The 18,236-nt window shown below is 40.1% G+C and overlaps 1 protein-coding gene across 1 annotated transcript in view; it reads left to right on the top strand.

The window, feature by feature from the left end:
• MAP3K15 (mitogen-activated protein kinase kinase kinase 15) overlaps positions 1 to 18,236 on the top strand; it is a 98,868-nt gene that overhangs the window by 50,170 nt on the left and 30,462 nt on the right. Inside the window, exons 8-12 of the mRNA XM_053916978.1 lie at positions 4,218 to 4,330; positions 4,561 to 4,720; positions 6,904 to 7,054; positions 8,514 to 8,621; positions 16,913 to 16,962. Of these exons, the coding sequence (XP_053772953.1) occupies positions 4,218 to 4,330; positions 4,561 to 4,720; positions 6,904 to 7,054; positions 8,514 to 8,621; positions 16,913 to 16,962 (582 nt within the window). The remainder of the gene's footprint in view (positions 1 to 4,217; positions 4,331 to 4,560; positions 4,721 to 6,903; positions 7,055 to 8,513; positions 8,622 to 16,912; positions 16,963 to 18,236) is intronic.

An 18,236-nucleotide genomic window follows, 5' to 3' on the forward strand; every position in this document is an offset into this window, starting at 1 on the left:
TAAGGAAACCATTAGGAACAGGGCTTTTTATGGTGATATTCTTCCCACAAGTTCACTCATTTACAGGGGCTAGAAGGAGAATTGGCATTCTCCTTCCCAGCTACTCCTTCTAGAACTTTGTTCCCCACGGTGGGGGCATTGTCTTCTCAGTGAGCTATCCATCCATCCTTCCATCCATCCATCCATCAATCCATCCATCCAACAAAGGTTTATTGAGTGTTTACTGTGTGTCAGAAACTTTTCTAGATGGTGGGGATAAACACACAGCATACATGAATTCCTCCCCTCATGGACCTCGCATTGCTGGTAAAGGAAGCCACATAAACAAAATAAAATATATAGGATGTGAACTGATGGCGAGGGCTATGGGAAAAAGTTAAGCAGGGAGGGGGAAAGGAGGGTTGGGAGAAGTTGTCTGCTATTTTTGGTAGGGTGGTCAGTGCAGGTGAATAAAGATGTTAAGATGGTGAGGGAATGAGCCTTACAGATAACTGTGGAGAAAGTGTTCCGGGAAGAGGGAGACAGCAAGGGCAAAGACCCTGAGGAGGAAGCATGCTGGGCAAGCTCAAGGACGGTAGGCATGAACAAGTGGAGAGTGGCAGGAAATGTGAGGGAAAATGACCCTTTTGTTCTGAGGGAGATAATACAACATTGGAGTGTTCTGAGCAGAGGAGTAACAAGGTCTGACATACATTTTAACTCTCACTGTTAATGCAAAGAATACATTTAAAGGGGTGTATCAACTATCATTTGCTATATAACAAACAACTCCAAAATTTAGTGTCTTAAAACAGTGATTCTCATGATTCTGTGGACTGGCCAGGCAGAACCTCTGTTGGTTTCACTCTCCAAGTTCTGGGCTTACTCCTAAAGTTTCACTCAGCTGGAGGGTGAGAGGGCTGAAAGGTCCAAGATGGCCTCACGCATGTTTGCCAGCTGGTGCTGAGTGCTGATGGTGAGCCTCCATTCTCTGCCATGTGGTTCTAATCCTTTTATATCAGCTTTCTTACATGGTGGGCTGCATTCCAAAAGAGCAAAGGTGGAAGCTGCAAAGCTTCTTGAGGTTTAGGACAAGGAACTCATGCAAGGTCAGTTTTACTACATGCTATTGGTTAAAGCAAATCATACAGCCATCCCAAATTTAAAGGGGTAAAGAAAGAGTCTATGTATGGGTGGGAGAAATGGCAAAGTCATATTGCAAAGGCACATGCACAGTGGGATGAGAGGAATTTGGGCCATTGAACAACTTACCACAGGGACAAGAACAGGCAGGGAACACAAGATTATCGAAATAATTCAGGAGAGAGCTGATGGTGACTTGAACTGGGGTGGTAGTGATGAAAATGATAAGTCAAAACCTGGATCCAACGGCTCACATTATCCATTTCCATTACAAGAGCTCTTGGCATTGCTGTTCTATTTTCATTTAATTGTGACTGCTGTTTGTTTGTTTCTATCTGTCTATCTATCTATCTGTCTACCTACCTACCTTTGTTCTCCTTCCATACATGTTGGCTGTCCTCTCCCCCAGGGTTTCTCAACCTTGGGGCCGTGGCCTGTTAGGAACCAGGCTGCACAGCAGGAGGTGAGCTTGAATGTAATGCACTTGAATCATCACAAAACATGCACCTTCGGTCTGTGGAAAAATTGTCTTCCACGAAACTGGTCCCTGGTGCAAAAAAGTTTGGGAACCGCTGCTGCCCTCTTCTCTCTGTCCACACATTCTTCCCTGGTGATCCTAGCCAGTCCCACATCTTGGGACCCCTAGCTGGTCTTCAGCTTAACCTTTATTTTAAGCTGTGGCCTCACATTGCCAGCTCTTTGTCCACCTGTTCTATCTTGAGATGATTCTGGTATTTAAGGCTAACCATGTTCAAGGGTGAAGTAATTTTCTTATCGCCACAAGGTATGGCTTCTAGTGTCTTGCTTTCTTACTACCTTTAGCCTCCTAGTCTTAAACTTTCAGTTGATGTTTGATAAATTTCACTTATATAATCAGTCCCCAATTCCAGCCCCTTTGTGAGTCTTTCCTCACTCCCTGCCAATCCTTTCCCATTACCCGCCTCCAGTCAGCACCTTTTTTTGTTTTTTGCCAGGAATATTCTAACAGTATCCCATGTAGGCTCTCTGTGTAGACTGTTTAAAGCCTATCCTTCTAAAATTCAAAGGTGTCTCTAAAGCCTATCCTTCTAAAATTCAAAGGTGTCTCTAAAGTCTATCCTTCAAAAATTCAAAGACCACACCATGGCTGCCCATTCCCTATTAAATAAATATTCAAACTTAAATCATTGTCCTGGGTGCTCTGCAGACTTTCTTCAACTCACCTCTAGTCCTATTTTCCATTGCCTGATATATGTCCAATTAAACTAAAATTCCTCAGGAGCTCCCCAAACTCCAATCTCTGCTCTCATCCACCATTTTCTATGCTGGGGGTTCACTTTCCAGATCTCTGCTATTATAATTCTAGCCATCTTCATGCCATATCTGAAGTCTCTGAGGATTACCCCATATGTCTTCTGTGAGTCCCTCTAGATACCCATTTGTGTGGTTTTAGGATATTCATCACAGTCATGCTTCTACTCTCACTAATTATATGTGGATCGTATCACCTTACCATGGTATAGGTTCTTGGAGGGCAGGGACCTTGTGTTATTCTTAGTTCAGGAGTACTTGATCCACTAATGGCAGAGAGGAATCACTCAGGGTATGTAAGGGAAGGATAAGGAAGAGAAATTAACATTTGGTAGAGCCAAAATAGGAAGCTGTTCTCCCACCATGGTGGGTGAGAATTCAACCCTCAGGTCAAGAAATTACTACCTGTGGCTCCTTCAAGAAAGTCTTAGGAGCCTTTCTGCATCTACTTCAGAAAGTAGTAGCAGTGGGTACAGGAGCAAATGAAGTTTAGTCTTCTGGTCAGGGCATGTTGGCTCAGATGAGATGTTGGGGATTGTCTGACCCAGGCCCTCAGGTACAGATATGGGACATGTGGCTCAGGGACGTAGGGGGTTCTGGTCCAAGGTCACAGGACTGGTCAGAGACAAACTGGGGACTGCAATCCTGACTCCAGGTTTAAGTCTTGCCTGCCCCCAAGCTAAGCCTGTTTAATTTATTGATAAGGGGCATAGAGAAGTCACTCTGTCAGCACTCTTCTGTGGTAACTTTTCATAATAAAAGAAATTGAAAAAATCAATACAATAAGATAGAGTTAAAATGCCCAAAACATACAGGGGGGAAGTTTTCATTTTTATTGGAATTTTGTTGCCTGGGGTTGGAAGGACTGGACTATCTTGGTGTCCTCTGGTCTATCTGAGGGTACTTGTTTATACCCCAAAATTTATAAAACCAGATTTTAATGGCTTTAAATAACTTCTCACTTCTACAGTTAATATTTTGTTGGTATCTAATTCTCTTGTCACACTAGTGACAAAACGACTTCTGTTTTAGAAGTCCTTGGCATACTTTATTGATCAGATTCTCTTTTCTCATCATGGCACTCATAGTCACTCATGGAAGAGAAAGAAGTGTTTTGTGTATAGAATAAAGAATAAATAAGAGAATTAAAAGTGGCACTGTTAACCTTTTGGTATACAAATGGTATTTGCAGTTTTGTGTCTTTATCCTAATGTAATAGATTCCTGCCCCTTCTGTCACTTTATGCCACTGCTCTTACAGTTCTTTGAGCTCTAGAATTCTGGTAGTACTGCTTCACACATGAAAAATGATTCCATTTTGTGATTTAAGCAAACAAACAAATGACCTGCAGAGAAATAGCCTGTAATTGATGCAATATATATGTAATAAAAAAAGTTCAACATACATATGGGGTCTAACCATAAAAATGAAATTTGGACATCAAATTGTGGTCTCCTTTTGGGGGTAGGGTCATAATAAGTTTAAAAATTTTTTTGTACACTTTAACATAGCTTCCTTATTTTATACAATGGTCATGTTTTTATTTTTAAAAAAATTCTGATGAATAATTTTTAAGCTCCCTACTATGATTTACTGTGTTGTTACTATGAAATTTTTAAGAAGATATTTGAGTGTTGCATGTACCTGTTTATAAAGATTGAAGGGAGGGATGGAAACCAATAAATTAGAGTAGTAAAAATTTTAACGGGAAGGTTGATTTGTACCATTATTTACACATTTTTCATATGTTACTATGATATATAGTAATATTACATATTAAGAACTGGATGGTTCTGTGATTGTAGGTATCGCAAAGGGTACAAGCTCCAGTCATCTCTTTATACCGGAGTTAACCTTGCAGTTTTGCTGACAGTCGCTGGACAACGATTTGAAATGTCTGTGGAACTAAGGAATATAGGTAAAGCTGCTTATTGTTGCAAATGTTGATGCTTTGGTAACACAAGTTTGGCATTAAAAATTATGTTCAAATAACTGGCATTGTATTTCAGAAGGAACAATTACTCTATGATGGCATACCTAAGACACTAGCCAAAATAAAATGCCCATTTTTCTTCTATGTAAATGCTTGCATAATATGATAGAAACTAGAAACGTTTTTATAACTTTATCTAAAATTCATATTTTAAGGTGCCCAGCTGAACAATTTGTTGGGAACAAAAGGGTGCTTGGAGAAAATGAGCAATTACTGGGATGTGGGTCAGTTATTCATCATCAGCTTGTTGGCCAATAATGTCAGGAAGGCCATCCATGCAGCAGAGAGGTTGTTCAAACTGAAGCCTCCAGTCTGGTGAGTCATGTCTGTGTATTATCACTATCTTTCTCAATATCTGATCATGTCCTGACATGTTTCTGCCAGGGAGAAAAGTTTTAAATGTAAAAAACAATAGCAATTACTATGTTTCTGCTACTGACTTCATTATAGCAAAGTTCGGGCAGTAAGAACAACTCTGAGGGATCACATGGTTTTATGTGAAGGAAGGGAAAGACAGACAGACACACACACACACAAGATATATCCCTAGATGCTGTATCTCCAACGTGAAACTCTCAGTCCTGTTAATTTGTTCAGGTCACCCAGGTCCTCAAGAGCAAAACATTCTTTGGTACTAGTATGTATTGTGCATCTGTGAGAAGATAGATCAGAAAGCTGAAAAACACAGCAAGAAAATGATGTTGATCACAAATGAAAACTGGAACTAAAATACGAATAATAGATGGTTAAGAAGATGGGGCATAGCTATGGCCCTAGGTTATACAGCCATTAAAATGTCTAAGAAACCATACTTGCAAGCATGGAATGTGTTTATGGCTTTTCAGAGTAAGAAAAGCCACCAACTTTGGCATGTATCATAATCACCTGTGTTGATTAAAAAACAGATTGCTGGGCTGCCCGTTAGGATTTCTGGGTTCCATGGAAAGCAGGCCAGGGGCTTGAATACATTCCCACTACATCTGACCTTTGGATAAATTACAGTGTTGATATCTATTGTTGTGGGTCCAAGACCACCCTCAGGTTCATGATTTGCTAGAAGACTTCACAGAACTCAGAAAAGCTGTTATACTGTATAGAAGGATACAGATTAAAATCAGCAAAGGGAAGAGGCACAGTCCAGGGAGACCAGGCACAAGCTTTCAGTTGCCCTGTCTTGGTGGAGTTGTATCGACAGTGCTTACAGTAATTTTCTCAGCAACAATGCATGACAGCCATTCCATTGTATTGGCAACCAGGGAAGCCCACCAAGTCATGCTGTCCAGGGTTTGTATTGGGGTCAGTCATGTAGGCATGGAGTACCCATGTGACTGACCTTAGTCACTGAGTCCCCAACCTCTCTAGAGATCACACTGATACAGCATTGCCCAAGGCCCCCACCACAAATCATACTGTTAGTGTGGCCTAAGGCTTCAGCTAAACAAAGACACTCTTACTAGGCAGGCTATTGCAAGGGCTTAGAGGTGACTTTCCTGCAGCCACTCTAGGGCCAGAGGGCTAGATCTTTCTTGGAATGTATAGTTTGGACAATCCAGGCTGGCTGAGTTAATCCTGTACTGCGTAGTACCCAAGCAAGTCATTCAGAGTCTAACTGATCTGTCTTCCCCCGATAGCTCCAGACTTTATCCTCAAAGGGCAAAATAACACCCCGATGCTTTCACCTGGACCATCCTGGTTCAGTGCCAGAGAAAATGTGACCACCACTGCCCGGCAATTATGTTTCAAAAAGTTAATCTTGCCTGATGACGTTAAAGATGTGGTTAGATTCAAGATCTCATAACATCAAAATCTACCTGCTCAGATGTAATTTTTTTAAAGAAAAGACAATGAGTTTTACATTAGTGATTGCCAAAGGTCCAGGAGGATTTGGGCATGAGAGGGAAGTAGGCGTGGCTGTAGAAGGGAAACAAGAGGGATCTTTGTGGCTCTGGAAGTACTCTCTAGTCTTGGGTGTATCAAATCCATCTTGATTGTGATACTGCTCTATAATTCACTGTGGTGTTACCATTGGAGTAGGGTAAACTGGGCCAAGACAAGGGCACATGGGATTTCTCAGTATTATTTCTTACAACTGTATGCAAACCCGCAATTACCTTAAAATAAAAAGTTGGATTAAAGAAAAAGACAATGAGTTTGAAATTCTGTTATTTTGCAATTACTTTGAACTTCAAACTACTTGCTCTTATTTAGGACAGTTAGCAAATGCTCGCCAGTCTCTGTTTTGAACACTGTGTCCCAAAATGGAGGTTTAGACCGTTGTTGGTAAAAAGTCATGTTGTATGATTTTGTTGAGCAAACTTATTTTGCCCACTATTTGGGTTTCTTTTAATTAAGTGTATGGCTGCCAAATGATTAAGAAGCACTCACTACGCAATACAATTTTAACTAAATAAAGCTTTCAGGAAACTTCTTTTAAAGGGAGTAGAATTGAACTCAGTTTCTTTGGGAATCTAATTTACTGATGCTTGTGATTCTTCCAGGTACTTGCAATCACTAGTTGAGAATTTGTTTTTAATTCTGCACTTCAAGAAACCTCTTATCGAACATTCACCCATGAGAGAACAGCTTAACTTCTGGTTAGATATAATTTTTGCGGCAACAAATGAAGATACTAATGGACTCAGATTTCCGGTAAGAAATGCTAAATTCATTCCTTTAAGATAAAAAAAAGAGAAACTAGGGGTTGGTGCTATCTAATTATTGAATACTCTGAAAGGAAAAAACCATAAGGGCAATTTAAAATGTTAAGCTATTCATCAATTTTATGTGGAATCAACCAGTGATAGATTAACTTACTAGAAAAAGTTGGCTGTACAGTTGACTCTTGAACAACATGAGTTTGAAATGTGTGAGTCCAAATAATATGTGGATTTTTTTTCAATAAATAACTGTATTCTCTAAAATTGTGGTTCTCAGCTGGATGTGATTTTGTTCCCCAGAGGACATTTGGCAATGTCTGGGGACATTTTTGATTGTCACAATTGTGGGAAAGGCGTTGCAACTGGCAGCTCATGGGTTCAAGTCACAGATGCCAAAGACAGTTTCACCTCGCCAAACAAAATTATCTAACCCAAAATGTCAGTGGTGCCAAGCTCTAGAGCAGTACAGTACTAATAGTGAAATTTTTGAATTCAAAGCTGTTTCATGTTTAGCTCTGATTTGCCTCAGTACCACAAATTACTTTTTAAAGCTTTTTATTGAAAAGCAAAATTGCTTTTATCTTTTCAGTGAGTTTTTGTTGCAGCTTCATGACCACGTTATATGGAGGCATAAGTATGATATCTATGCATTCTGGAAACTAAACTTGTGTTTCATATTTATGCCTTGAGATTTTGTGAACATGTAGCATTCAAGAGTGTCATTCAACAGCTAATACAAGACTAATTTATTTGAAATGATTATGATAATAATTTTTTAGGCAATAAGTTTTAAAATCTTTTTTTAATTATGAAATATTTAAACCTGCTGAAAGGTAGAAAAAATAATGGGGCCGATACTTTGGTAATCTCTACCTAGGTTTAGCAATCTTAAACATACTACTTTATTTGCTTTGGAAATTCATTCTCTCTCTATCTCTTTCCTGTACTCTCTCCCTGCCCCCTCCCTTCTTCCCTCTCTGTACCCCAACAAAATAAAACATGACTGAGGTCACCTCACTTTTCATCCTCTTGCACTTTTGAGACTTGGTACCTATTTGTGATCACCCAGTTTAATTTCTCACTTCTCTCAAAAGCTGTAACATTCCTCATTTTTCTGCCATTTTCCTGAGCAGGCTTTTTTTGACTACCCTGTCTAAAGTTTCCCCCCGCTCTCACCTTTATTCTGCCTTATTTTCTTCAGAGTTCTATATGATACCATATTGCATATCCCTATCTGTTTGTTCCTTTATCTGCCCCATTAGAACATGGACCTCCTGAGGGCAAGGACTTCTGTTGTGGGCTGCTGTGTCCATGGGTCTTAGAGCAGCACTGACACACTGTGCAGGTCCTTCATGTGTGTTTGTGAAGTGCACAGCTTCCTACTTCCTCAGTGGGCAGGGCGACCTATGTTGTATATTCCTGTGCATTACAGAAATTTGTTCTTCTTCTAGGTTTTGGTGATAGAGCCAACCAAAGTCTATCAGCCTTCATATATCTCTGTAAATGATGGCGCTGAGGAGAGGACAGTTTCTCTGTGGCATGTCTTACCCATGGGAATGGTAAGAAAAAGATCACCAACAGCTCTCTCTCTCTCTCTCTCTCTCTCTTTATTCTGTATGATTTAATCAAAATTTGATTCTTAAGTAGAAGAGTCTATGTTGTACTTGAAAGTGCTTAACTTCTGAGTTATGGGAGTGGATGTGAGAGTAACCACAGATGAAAGAAAAGAGGCAGATTTTTCCATTATATATTCTATATGTTGTGTATAATGCACACTTTTTTGCCCAAATTTTTGAGGGAAAAATAAGGATGCACATTATACATGGGTAGTGCCTGAAATACCTTGTATCTCTTCTTGTGTTTTGTAAACATTTGTTACATAAAATTTCTTGTACCATATGCTCAAAAATAAATGCTAAAATTCCTTTATAATATAAAAAATAAGAACTTCAATATAAATAAATCAAAAATTGAATTAAAAAACTTAAAATGAAAGATTTTTTTCCTGAAAGTTTGGGCCACAAATGTGGGTGTGCATTGTATATGGGAGCACACTATACACAGCAAAATACAGTATATCATATGTTGTATGTATTTATTTGTATGTGTATATATGTGTATAAATGAATACAGGCTTGTTGAAAAAAAAGTTAAACCATGAGGAAGTAGATAAGAAATAAAAGGAAAGTCCCTACAGGTCTTTTAAACCTGGTCCCTATTCCCATCCCCAATAATTTGGTGGCTATCCATTTATACCTTTTTTACAAACTCACTTCTATGTGTATAATGTGTGTATACCTCTATTCACTATACTCAGTGACCCACCTGATTTTTTAAGCATAATAATCCTGATATTCTTGTATCATGTGGTGCATTTCTGAGTATGGATGAACCATAGTTTATTTTACCACTTTCCTGCTGATGCATATTAGGTCTCTTTTGCTCTCTACCCAATGGTAGATACTCCAGTGCACATTCTGGTGGTTACACACTACTACGCTCATGTAGCTGTTTCCAGAGCAGGGATTCCCAGAAATAGACCTGCTGAATTTAGGACTAAACATGTTTAAACTTCAGTAGCTGCTGTCAGATTTGTAACTTTCCGATTTTATTCACACAGACCATATAGAGGAGGAAACATTTGAATTTAATTGCCCATTGAAGACATTACAGAAATGTTTGGTCAGGCCTGATGTTTTGTGATAACAGCTATATTTCATATCTGTGTGTCTGAAGCACTTCACCAACTTTTTTTGCTTTAATAAAATGTTTTGTAGTAATAAATAGTTGTAGCACCTTTGACAATTGCCTTAGATAGATTTATTTGCTGTGTATATGTTTTCATGGCATATGAAAACATGCAGAGTTCTGCCATTAACTTGGCAAAGGAGGATTATTTTTTTCCTGGAAACAAGAGTATAGGCAAATTATCTTAATCAAGTGAAAATAAACTATCTTAAAAAATAAAATGCAACATTGGACAATAAGAAGAGGCTCAATCATATTAGAAATAGTAAGGATACAACTTTCCATTGTTCAATCGACATGAAGTTTTAGTTATGCAAGATGAATAAGTTGCAGCCATCTGCTATACAACATAGTGCTTGTAGTTAACAGCATGTAATTGTGCACTTCGAAATTTAAGAGGGTAAATCCCATATTATGTGTTCTTACTACAGACACACAAATAAAAACAAAAACCAAGAGACACAAAGACACTTTGGGGGTTACTAGATATATCTATTACTTTGATTGTGGTGCTGATGTCATGGATGTTTGCATACATCCATACTCATCAAGTTATGCATATTAAGTATGTGCAGTTTTTTAAATTTATGTTTTAATTATATTGTATTGATTATGTTATTACAGTTGTCCTCATTTTTCCTCCTTTGCCCCCCTCCACTCAGCACACTCCACTCCCTCAGGCAAATCCCCCCACCATTGTTCATGTCTGTGGGTCATGCATATAAGTTCTTTGGCTACTTCATTTCCTATACTGTACCTTACATCCCCATGGCTCTTCTGTAACTACCTATTTGTACTTCTTAATCCCCTCACCTCTTCACCCATTCTCCCCTTCCCCCCTCCTATTTGGCAACCTTCCAGTAACTCACTTCTTTTCTCTTGCTTTTAAGAATTTGTCTTTATCTTCAACCTTTGGACTTTTAATAATGATGTGTCTTGGAGTGGGCTTCTCAGCATCCTTCATAATTGGGACTCTCTGTGCTTCTTGGACTTGCACGTCTATTTCCTTCACCCCATTAGGGAAGTTTTCTTTCACTATTTTTTCAGCTAGATTTCCAATTTCTTGTTCTTTCTCTTCTCCTTCTGGGGCACTCCTATGAGGCAAATGTTGGAATGCTTGAAGTTGTCCCAGAAGCTGTTTATACTATCCTTATTTGTTTTGGATTCTTTTTTCTTCTTGTTGTTCTGATTGGTTGTTTTTTTCTTCCCTTTGTTACAAATCATTGATTTGATTCTCGGCTTCATCCACTCTACTGTTATTTCCCTATAAATTGTTCTTTATTTCAATTGGTGTATCCTTTGTTTCTGAGTGGATCTTTTTTATGATCTTGAGGTCCTCACTATAAGTTACTTGATCATCCTTATAACCAGTGTTTTGAACTCTGCATCTGATAGATTGCTTATCTCCATTTCATTTAGCTCTTTTTCTGGAGTTTTGATGTGTTATTTCATTTGGGCCATGTTTCTTTGTCTCCTCATTGTGGCAGCCTCCCTGTCTTTGTTTCTGTGTATTGGGTAGAACTGCTTTGACTCTGTATCTTGGTACTGTGGCCTAAGTACTAGGTGTCCTGTAAAGTCCAGTGGCACGGCCTTCCCTATCACCCAAACTGGGTACTCAAGGTGCACCTTTCATGTGGGCTGAGTACACCCTCCTCTTGTAGTTGAGCCTTGGTTGCTGTTGGCAGATCAGTGGGAGGGATTTACCCAGGCCAGTCAGCTGCAAGGATTGGCTGTGTCTACAGACCACCAACCTCTACCCTCCATGGAGCATCAGCTGTACAGGGGCAGGGTAGTGGTACTCCTACATGGTCTGTAGCTGTCCACTGGGTGTGTTGCCCTGAGGTTTCCTGGGCGTTGCAGGCCAAGGTCAGCCCCCACCTGTGTTTTGCCCAGGGCCACCCTGCCTGAGCTGTAAAGCAATCTGAGATGGCTGCTACTTGTGCTGGACTTGGAGATTCCCAGATGAAGCCATCCTGTGACTCTAATCTGGCTGCCTCTAGGGCTCACTGAAGCTAGCTGTTGCTTATTTGATAGAATTTAGGAGCCAAGACCAGCCATTCTTAAGGAAAAGAAGCTTAGATGAGCCCATAAGTTGGGTGGGCCTAGAGCCTCTGTGGATCTCCAAGGTGGGTCACACAGTGTTAGCCAGGTTGATGGAGTCTCAGATATGGCATCAGCTTGCCTGCTCTGTGGTGGGAGGGCTCAGCCAAGGGACAATGGCCTCTGCTCACCTTGGTGCCAGACACTTCAGTCTCTCCCTGTACGCCATTGGTGCCCTTCAAGCTGCCACCCTGGTGCTGGAGCTCAGAGGGAACGAGTCTGAGTAGGTGAGTCTGTGTGTGGGTTCCCCAAGAGGAAATGCTTAGGGCTCCAGTGACTCAATCCCCACTGGTTTTTGCAGCCAGAAGTTGTGGGGAATTATCTTCCTGGCACTGGCACCCTGGGCTGGGGGACCTGGTGTGGGTCTGGGACTCCTCTATCCTAAGATACCTCTCCCAAATTTTTATCCACATGGGTGTGGGGCCAGTCCGTGCCCCTCTGACCAGTGTGGATGGATGTGGTTTCTTCAGTTTTGTAGTTGTCAGACTTCCATTCAACTCAATTTCTGACATTCCTGAGTGATTGCTGTTCTATATTTTAATTGTAATTTTGATGTGGTTGTGAAAAGAGGCAAGCCATGTTTGCCTATGTTTCCATCTTGACCGGAAGCTGTGCAGTTTTTTAATATATCAATTATACCTCAGTAAAGGTATAAAGAAGAAATAGTCATGAATGATATCTCAAGTTGTCTTAGTCTGCTTGAGATGGTGTTACAGAATACCATAGACTAGGTGGTTTAAACAACAGAAATTTATTTCTCACATTCTAGAAGCTAGGAAGTCTGAGATCAGGATGCCAGCATGGTCAGAGTCTAGTGAAAGCCCTCTTCCTGGTTTGCAGATAGGGGTCCTGCTGTGTCTTCACATGACTGAGAGAGAGAGAGAGCGCGCGCGCGTGAGTGCGTGCGGGGTTGGGGGGAGAGAAGGAAAGGGAGAGAGAAAGAGGGAACTCTCTCCTGTCTCTTTTTATTAGAGCACTAATCCTATCATGGGGGCTCTACCCTCATGATCTAATCACCCCCAAAGGCCCCACCTCTAATTGCCATTACATTGGAGCTTAGGACTGCAGTAGATAAATTTTCAGGGACGCAAATATTCAGTCCATAATACAAGCCTAAACCAGTAAACTTGTGTAATATTTAACAGTGAAGCAACCTTTTTCTCATTGATAATAGAGTCAGCAGCCATTAGTGAAGATGAACTGCCATATGTGCTTGGGTTTTTTCCCCTGCCCTGTGTGTGTTAAATATTTGAGTGCAAAAGAGAACAATTAAAGATACAATAAAATACATATATGGTTTACATACAGATATATCTCATGTGAAGAATGCATGTGTCTAAAAAAATACAATGAAGATTAAATTCTCAAAAAGAGTACATGTGTTTCCATTAAATTTGCCCCTTTGGGTTTTTAAATCTTTTACTAGTATTACATACACACAGAAAAGTGTGTCAATCATAAATTGTGGATTTGGACTAGATGAACACACTTAGGTACTCAGTGCAGGTCAAGAAAGAGACTTCACCCCCAGAATCCCTCTTTGTGCTTCCTTTGTGCCCCTCTCCAGGCACTATCTCCATGAAGCACCCTATCCGTGGTGTTGAAATTCTTGTACTAGAGACTAACTTTGCTTATTTTCTTTGTATCATTGATGTCACTGTGATACAAGAGAATTTTCAAAATTTTAACCTGTAATCTCACTATTCCATTGATTCAGGTACAAAACACCTCATATTTTGACAAGTACTTACGGAAAAACTAATCCTATTAAAATGACTCTTCATATTTTTACAGCAAAATGGTTTTGGTCTCATGGAATTCTACAGACTTTGCCCGCTTAATTTGAATCTTATAATGGTTGCTGGCCCTTAGTGGAAATTTCCATTGGTATATATACTACAATAGCTTACTAGTTGTAAATGTTTACTTTGTTCGCATATAGTCCATAATAAGGAATGGAAAAGAACTATATAAGCAGCAACTGTTGGTTTTCCTTGACTGATGAAATGTTTTACACAAGTGCTTAGAGTTGTCAGAGCAAATGTCTGAGACAAATATAAATTCCATTTTTACTTTGAGAGGAAGCCCTTGCTTTTGCCTTCATGTGCAGTTTTGAAATTCTGCAGATTGTGAAAGCAAGCAGATTTGCCTAGAGCAGTGATTTTCAGCCAGTGTGCCACAAGAATTTTTAAGACGTGCAATACCTAACTATGTAGTCAGGGGCACTGACTCTTTTCCCTTAGACTGTCAAATAAAAAAATAACAACAGCCAACACAACAATAGCCGTCCAGTGTGAATGAGTCAAAATTACACCTATTTTTGTCAGATAGGCAAAAAATGTATTTTTTGGTGGTGTGCCGCAGAATTTTAGTAATTAATTTAGGTGTGCCATGACATGAGAAAGGTTGAAATTCACTGGTGTAGAGTTGAGATGACATTTCTCTACACGATGTTGCAATTTTTTCCCAGTGGGCTATGGCTGGTGGGAAAGACCACACCCATGCACACTTTCACCCACATACAGCATTGCTATAAAATGAGATTAAGTTGTGGTTTATTAGCCAAGGTTCAGGAACTTATGTTGGTCAAGGTTTAACAACCAACTCTCCAAGGGATGCAGGAGAAGAGGGCTGATTTGTCATGTTTGCTGATTTCTGTGGTATAAATTCTGCTACTGTGGGCAGTTTTAAGCAAGCTGCATTGGATCACTGAACATGGGGTTAGAAAGAGATATGCAAAATTGTCTGTCCCAAGCTGGCACAAGCTGTACACAGTACACTGATGCAAGGAGGCCACACAGGGCAGGAGAAAATGCATGCTTCTCCCTCAGCTCCTCATGGGCATCAAAGTCACCAACAGGCACATAGTAGCCACCAACACTGTCCACACAAGTATGGCTGCTGGTTTTGGGAAGCCCGTTCTGGGGGGTACCTTTTATACTTATGCCAGAAATAGGACAAACTTACACAAGAATGCTATGCTCTTAACACAATTGTCACAGGCAGCCAAGATTCCTCCCCAAAAGTCTGCATTTTGCAGGTAGCAGCGCAGAAGCCAATTAGTGCCTGGAGGATCCTGGAGCCATGATCTCCCTCATGAGCTCTCCAGCTTCCTCTACCACTCCCCCCTCACTCATTCCCCTCACACCTCTCCTTCTTGGTCCCCAAACATGCCAAGCACACTGCTTCCTCAGGGCCTTTGCACGTGCTGTTTCCTCTGCCTGGTACTGTTCCCCCAGGTGTCTGCATGGCTGACTCTTTCAACCCCCCAACCTTTTTTATGTTCAAAAGTCATCAGACAGATGTGCCCTGAACATCAGGTTTAACGTCATGACCTTCTGCCCCACCTTAATGCTCATCCCTGCTTATTTACTTATTTTTGTAGTACTTTTCATCCTCTACCATGTTATTAATTTGCTATGCAATTTATTGCCCATCTCCCTCACTCGAATGTAAGAACTCTCAGGGCAGGGACTTTGTTGTTCTCTGTCATGTCTTCAGTGCTGGTACCTTGCCTGGCTCATAGTAGGTGCTTAATCAACATGTATGAATGGATCTTCTCCCATTGGGAACCATCCTCCCAATTGTTTCTGTTGTCATTTCTCTAGGATGGCAAGAAATTTGTCACACAACTGCTCATTGTGTTCTCCTAAGGGTGTTCTCCTAAGCCATATGCTCAGTCATTTTGCTCTTACACTTTTCTTCTCTAGGGGGCTTAACTGGTTGGTCACTTATGACACACCTGAGACTAACCAAATGAACTTTCTTTTAAATTTTTTTATTGTTGTTCAATTATAGTTGTCCCCATTTTCCCCCCATTACTCTCCCCCACCCTACCACACCCACCTCCCACATTCAGTCCACCCTCCTGTTGTCTTTATCCATAGGTCCTTTATACATGTTCCCTGACGACCCTTCCCCTTCTTCCCCCCATTATCCCCCTCCCCCCTCCCCTCTGGTCACTGTCAATTCGTTCTTTATTTCCATGTCTCTGGTTCTGTTTCGCTTGCTTGTTTGTTTTGTTGATTAAGTTCCACTTATAGGTGAGATCATATGGTATTTGTCTTCTACCCCCTGGCTTATTTCACTTAGCATAATGCTCTCCAGTTCCATCTATGCTGTCTTATTTAAAATTTACTGTTCTAATGTATTGATATTGTAGTCTATGGCTCTTCTGAAACTGGGATTTTGGACATTCCTTCTGAGGCTGAGTTTTGTGCAAAATTTAAGGACAGGGAATAGTGGTGGAGGGAGTGGACAGTTACTTTTTAAAAGCATGCCTCATACAAATTGAAAATCCAGTTAGTCCTGGTAGGCTAGCTGCTAAAACAGATAGCCCCCAAATAGCAGTGTATTTACATGATAAAAGTGTATCTCTGTCTCATTTCCTATCCAGGTTGGCTGGGTCCCATTCCATCTTGTAGTGAATGAGAAAAGATAAAATAGAGTACTTATGTGGAGGGTGCTATGAGCCAGGCACACAGCTGATGCACACCACTCCTCTCACATCCCATTGGTCAGAATACCATCATATGGCCCTATCTTGCTTCAAGGGAGACTGTAAAAAGTGTTCTAGCTATGTGCCCAGGGATAAAAAGAAACAAAGATTGGTGAACACTGACTGGTGTCCTCTACATTCTTGCTTCTCCAAACATTTTTTCAGGTCACTCAACTTAGCTGGGCTATTTTCATGCTCATTTTAGAGTTTTCCTGATATGTTGACAGAAGACGAAAGGCCAGTCACTGTGTACTTACCATGTGCTTATTGTTTCTATTTCAAATTTAGATCATTTGCTCTAAACTGGATTAGACATAACAAATGAATTTTTATAATACATTAGAAAAAGTTTCTGGTGTTCCAAATTATGCCAGATACATTGTTCTAACCCAAACCTCTATTGAAAGTAAAATAGCAGAAGTGATTGACCATAGAATTAAACCAAAAAACAATTCTTTGCATGGAAAAAATCAAGCTACTGACTTTTGTATTTGATCCTTGCAGCAACAAGTCCATAAATGGAATTTCACAGCCAGTGCCATTAAGGGAATAAGGTAAGATCATAAAGGAAAATATAATTATTTTTTAAATACAGATAATGATAATTTTTTTCAGATAATGATGTTTTATTACTTTAATGTTTCCACTTACTTATGTGATCTTGTAATTTTTAAAAGACTCCAAAATGGACTGTTTTCTCTTGGGTTGCCTTATCTGAGCTTGTTCATAATGTATTGCAAGTAAGGACTTTTTGTTATAACAGAGTAGCTTTTTTTGTATGCAACAGACCAAACTCTGTTGTCTCAAACATTTTTTAAAAAATGAAGTTATATCTGCAGAAAGAGTAAGTGTTTCTTCTTTGATCCAATAATATGCAACTATTCAGGGACCCCCCCGGCCCCGCCCCAAACTAAAGCTTGGAGTTACTTGGTAATGACCCTTGGCTGTGGTCTCCTGGACATTGTTATTAATGAAGGAGTGGGGCTGTGTGTTCTAAGGACAGGTGTGATGCTTGCTCTTTGGGTCAGAAGCGGTGATTGTTTGAGCCTAAACCACGTGGCTACACTCTTGAGTCTCACCCTGCCAGCACATCCAAGAGTAGGTGCAGGTCTGAAGTAGATATGACTTGTAATCCCTCTTTTGCTGTTTAACCTTGGAAAATCACTCAGCCTCTCTAAGTCTCGGTTTCTTCTGGTTTCCATCAAAGTAAGGTCTTGGACTACTGCTCTATATCCTTTTTCTGATTGAGTCCATAGGCCACTGAGTGAATCCCCTGTTACCTCCAGACTCAGTATGATCCTGTCCCAGACATATAAGTGTTTAAATTAGGATAATGTTTATGTTGCTTTAAAGGGAGAGAACTGACTTAAGAACAGAGTAGGGTATTTGAATAATACTATTCAGAAAATACAAGATAATTCAAAAAACATTGAATGTTTTCAAAAATTTATTACTCAGTAACTGAGTTCTATGAGGACACATGGTAAAGAACCTTCTGTTTGTACCCTCTCATAGAGATACCTCCTGCTGCTATGTCAGCCATCAACAGGGATGTGCAAAGGGCCCAGGGTGAATCAGACCCTGAGACCAATGTTGACATGAAGAGCATGTGTTGAACATTCCCATTGCTGTCCAACTAACTAACTAGTATTTCTTTATGGCTTGCTTTTCAAGACTTACTCATATATAACCTAGTTTTAATTATTTTTGAATCACCCTGTACAGCTTGAGCTGTGTCAACTCAGTATTTGTCATGTAATTCATAATATATGAAGAATGGTTAAAGGAGCTATGGATCCCAGGATGAGATGATTTAGAAGGGTAAAAT

The sequence above is a fragment of the Desmodus rotundus genome, chromosome X (assembly GCF_022682495.2).
Source record: "Desmodus rotundus isolate HL8 chromosome X, HLdesRot8A.1, whole genome shotgun sequence".
Lineage (NCBI taxonomy): Eukaryota > Metazoa > Chordata > Mammalia > Chiroptera > Phyllostomidae > Desmodus > Desmodus rotundus.